This window comes from Oryzias melastigma, unplaced genomic scaffold (assembly GCF_002922805.2).
Source record: "Oryzias melastigma strain HK-1 unplaced genomic scaffold, ASM292280v2 sc00349, whole genome shotgun sequence".
NCBI lineage: Eukaryota > Metazoa > Chordata > Actinopteri > Beloniformes > Adrianichthyidae > Oryzias > Oryzias melastigma.
The window spans coordinates 67,379-70,848 of record NW_023416947.1 but is presented as its reverse complement, the minus strand read 5'-3'; the positions used below and the strand labels follow the sequence as shown (position 1 = coordinate 70,848).

Sequence of the window (3,470 nt, the reverse complement as noted above, 5' to 3'; positions counted from 1 at the left end):
TGATCAGAAACATTTTGTGTGACAAACATGCAAAAGAATAAAAAGTCAGGAAGGGGGCAAATAGTTTTTCACACCACTGTATGTACACTGTAGAATCTGACAAGTGAGGGATGTACGGTTGTACGTTTTAATGACGTGTGAGAACAACGTCTCATAGCAGCTGGATGGCTCAGGGGGTAAGTATAGAGTTTGGATGGGGCCCTGGGTTCGATTCCCAGGGTCGTCCACTGATATCTCGTAGATTTCCGAGATATAAAGTTGTAAATTTAAGAGATAAAACTTGTAATATTACTTTTTTTGGGTGGCCCTAATACTGTTTTTATCTTCACTGGTGTCTGTGGCTGACATTAAGTTGTGTCCTCATTTGTCATGGTAGAGATCACACGTCAATATAAGAGTCATCTGGACTCCATAAGTCAGTTAAACACTTTATTCCTCCTAATCAGTCTTTGCTAATCTTTTTTTCTCCAAGTTTTTCTTAGATATTGTTGTTACACCCCCTGCCTCAGTTCTTATGGTGTTACATGCTGCAGATCTGCTGCACCTTTTCCACCTGCCCTGTGATCCTGTTCATCTGGCAGGTGGGGACAATAGTCTGAATAAAGAATCTGCTGAGGCGAAAGAAAGATTAGATAAAAACAGTAAAGTTAAAAAATGTCGATATCCTCCTCACCGGCAGGAGGCAGACATGTAGACAAAAGTTCAGTGCTAAAAATCAATAATCGACAGAAGAAGAATCTCTAACGGTCCAAAGTAATGTTGGTCGTAGTTGTCTTGGCTCTGATGGGGGTTTCTGGTGGATCTTCAGCAGGTGAGATCATTCAGAGCTTTAAGAAAATACCAGGTGATGTTAGCAAAGACTCGGAGACGAACCGCGAGTCCAGAACCAGAACTTCCGGTTAACGAGCCGCTCCTGTAAACATGCGGCAAAACATCCAAGCGTAAATAATACACACACGAGCTAGAATCACATACACACACAAGTTTAACTGACACACATGTAAGACTGAATGTGGAGTTGAAGGAAAAGAGCAGGATGTGAGAAAAATGTGAACTTGTGGAGTGTAAAGTGCTTCGGGTCGGACAGTGTAGGCCTCCGTGAAGTGCGTTAATTTCTCATAATGCACTCTTCGGAGGGTATTATCCCGCTTATACCATGGTCTTTACAAAATAAATAAACATTCAATCAATATTTAGTACTTTATTCTTGTTATTTCTTTGGTTTAGCTCATTTTTTCACACAAAGCGGACTATTTGATCCGTGATGCAGCTTGTCACGGTGACATGGAAGAGAGCCAGAAGCCGTTACAGACCTCAGCCGCAGCAGTAAAGTCTCGCTGTTTAGAAAAGAAAGACCCGGACAAATGAGAATTGTTTTTCTTCTTTTTCTGAGGTTAATCCTTCAGTGAGCAGCTAGAACATAAACGGAACACAATCAGCTTCTGTCTGCGTTTCATTTCACGGCAGGTTCGCTCTTCCATGGGGAGAAAGTTGAGATAGTTGAAAGCTACAAGTACTTAGGCACTGTGTTTGACTTCGCCCTGAAATTTGATAAGAACGCTGAATCTATGGTCAAACGATGTCAACGAAGAACACACCTGCTGAGACGGCTGAAAGTTTGTAATAAGATTTTATGCATGTTTTATCAGTCTTTTATTGAGAGCATTTGAACATTTTCCTTTGTTTGCTGGTTTGGTGTCTGTGTGTGAAAGACAAACATTCTCTCAATAACATTGTCAAAATATGTTCTAAAATCACAGGCATCCAACACAAAAATCTGAATTCACTCTGGGAGCAGCAGGTGGAGCAAAAAACATCATTTTAACACATAAACACGTCCGGTCTTCCAGTTTTTTAATCAGGTCGCCGATATATTGCTCCAGCTAGACTAACAGGTACTCTAAATCCTTTATCCCAAACACCATAAAGGTCTTAAATCAAAGTGAACACACCCGAGTGTAGACGGTACCTGTTCCAAGCTCTTTTATCTTTTAATTGTATTTTATCAAAATTATTTGTTTTTATTTTTTAGCAAGTTTTTAGTATTGTGAATTTCACTGTGTTGTTTGTTGTCTATGTTTTACGCTGGAGAGCTGCTCTTAATGGAATTGCCCTTTGGGGAGTAATAAAGTTCTATCTATCTATCTATCTATCTATCTATCTATCTATCTATCTATCTATCTATCTATCTATCTATCTATCTATCTATCTCTTCTGAGCTGCTCTAAAAGCAGAAACTCCCTCTTGTGGTGAGACAGAAGACTACACCTTTCATGCCGAGTGCTGTGTCTTATTAGTGGGAGAATGACTAATTTAAAAAACAAATTACCGAAGATAGGCCGAACATTATGCGGTTGAGGGTTGACTAATTTGTCAATATGTACTAATTTACCTTACAAAAGGAAAATAAAAATGACGATGAAGGAAAAATGTGTTTTAAAGAAGCCTGCGCAGTGATACTGAACGTTTGGTCTGTGTGACCGGAACTTCTTTTTTAGGTGTGGTTTATCACTGTGGTATATCACTTTTTAATCCACACCCAGCAGCCAATCAGAATCCAGTATTCACCCAGACCATGGTATATTACTGAATAATATCAACATCCTTGTATCCGTTATCCTCTAATCGTGGGTTGGTTCGTAAGGATGTCCGCTCTTTCCTCGTTCTTGACCATACGGCGAGTCTCGGAACGAGGAGTTTTTAGTGCGGTTACGTTAGTTTCATATTCGACACATTCAGGGAAAAGCGACTAGATTGTTCAAACGCCTCAACTAAAGAAGAACCGGTAAACCAACCAACATTTCTCACTTCCATCATTCGCGGCCCATGTTACGAGTAAACGACCGCTCAATCCTTTTCAATGAGATTCCAGGCCAGCGCTGAACGTAAGGGACCGTCAACAAACTCCAACAGACCAGTGTCGTCAAGACAGTAGGAACAAAACAGAAACTTCTCATGTATGGAGCTAAATCGGGGACGATATTAATTGAAACTTTTTTTTTTTGCTACACACCCTTTGGCCCTCTTGGGGTCTGGCTAACACAGGGGTCAGCAGCCCAAAATGTTGAAAGAGCCACTTTGGACCAATACAATAAAAAACAAATGTGTCTGGAGCAGCATAAACTGAAATGCCTTATATAAGTCTTACAATGGAGGCAACACATGGAGAATGTGTCTATTAATCACGTCCGTGATTCTACGATTACTTCTCGATTATTTCTCCTGCTGCGTGTCCTCGCTTCATGTAAGCCTCAATTTTGGTTTCATGACAAGTTAGAGGAATTGCAGCGGTTAACTAGCTGAGAAAAGGCAAATAGCCTCATAATGAACATACAAGCTTTTATTTTGACATCCCTCAATGACACAACGAGAGGGGGTCATCATCAGTCTCTCCCTCATTCTCACTCCAGGTGCAGGAAGAATTCAAACATAACAGGACACAATCATAAATGTTCAACAGTCAGACAACA

General features: G+C 40.4%; 1 protein-coding gene across 1 annotated transcript in view; it reads left to right on the top strand.

Annotated features, from left to right (window-relative positions):
* Window positions 1-711: 711 nt before the first annotated feature.
* LOC112138094 (CD226 antigen) overlaps window positions 712-3,470 on the top strand; it is a gene marked incomplete in the record, with an annotated part of 21,867 nt that continues 19,108 nt past the window's right edge. The window contains 1 exon segment of the mRNA XM_024260660.2: window positions 712-810. Coding sequence (XP_024116428.1) covers window positions 757-810 — 54 coding nt within the window.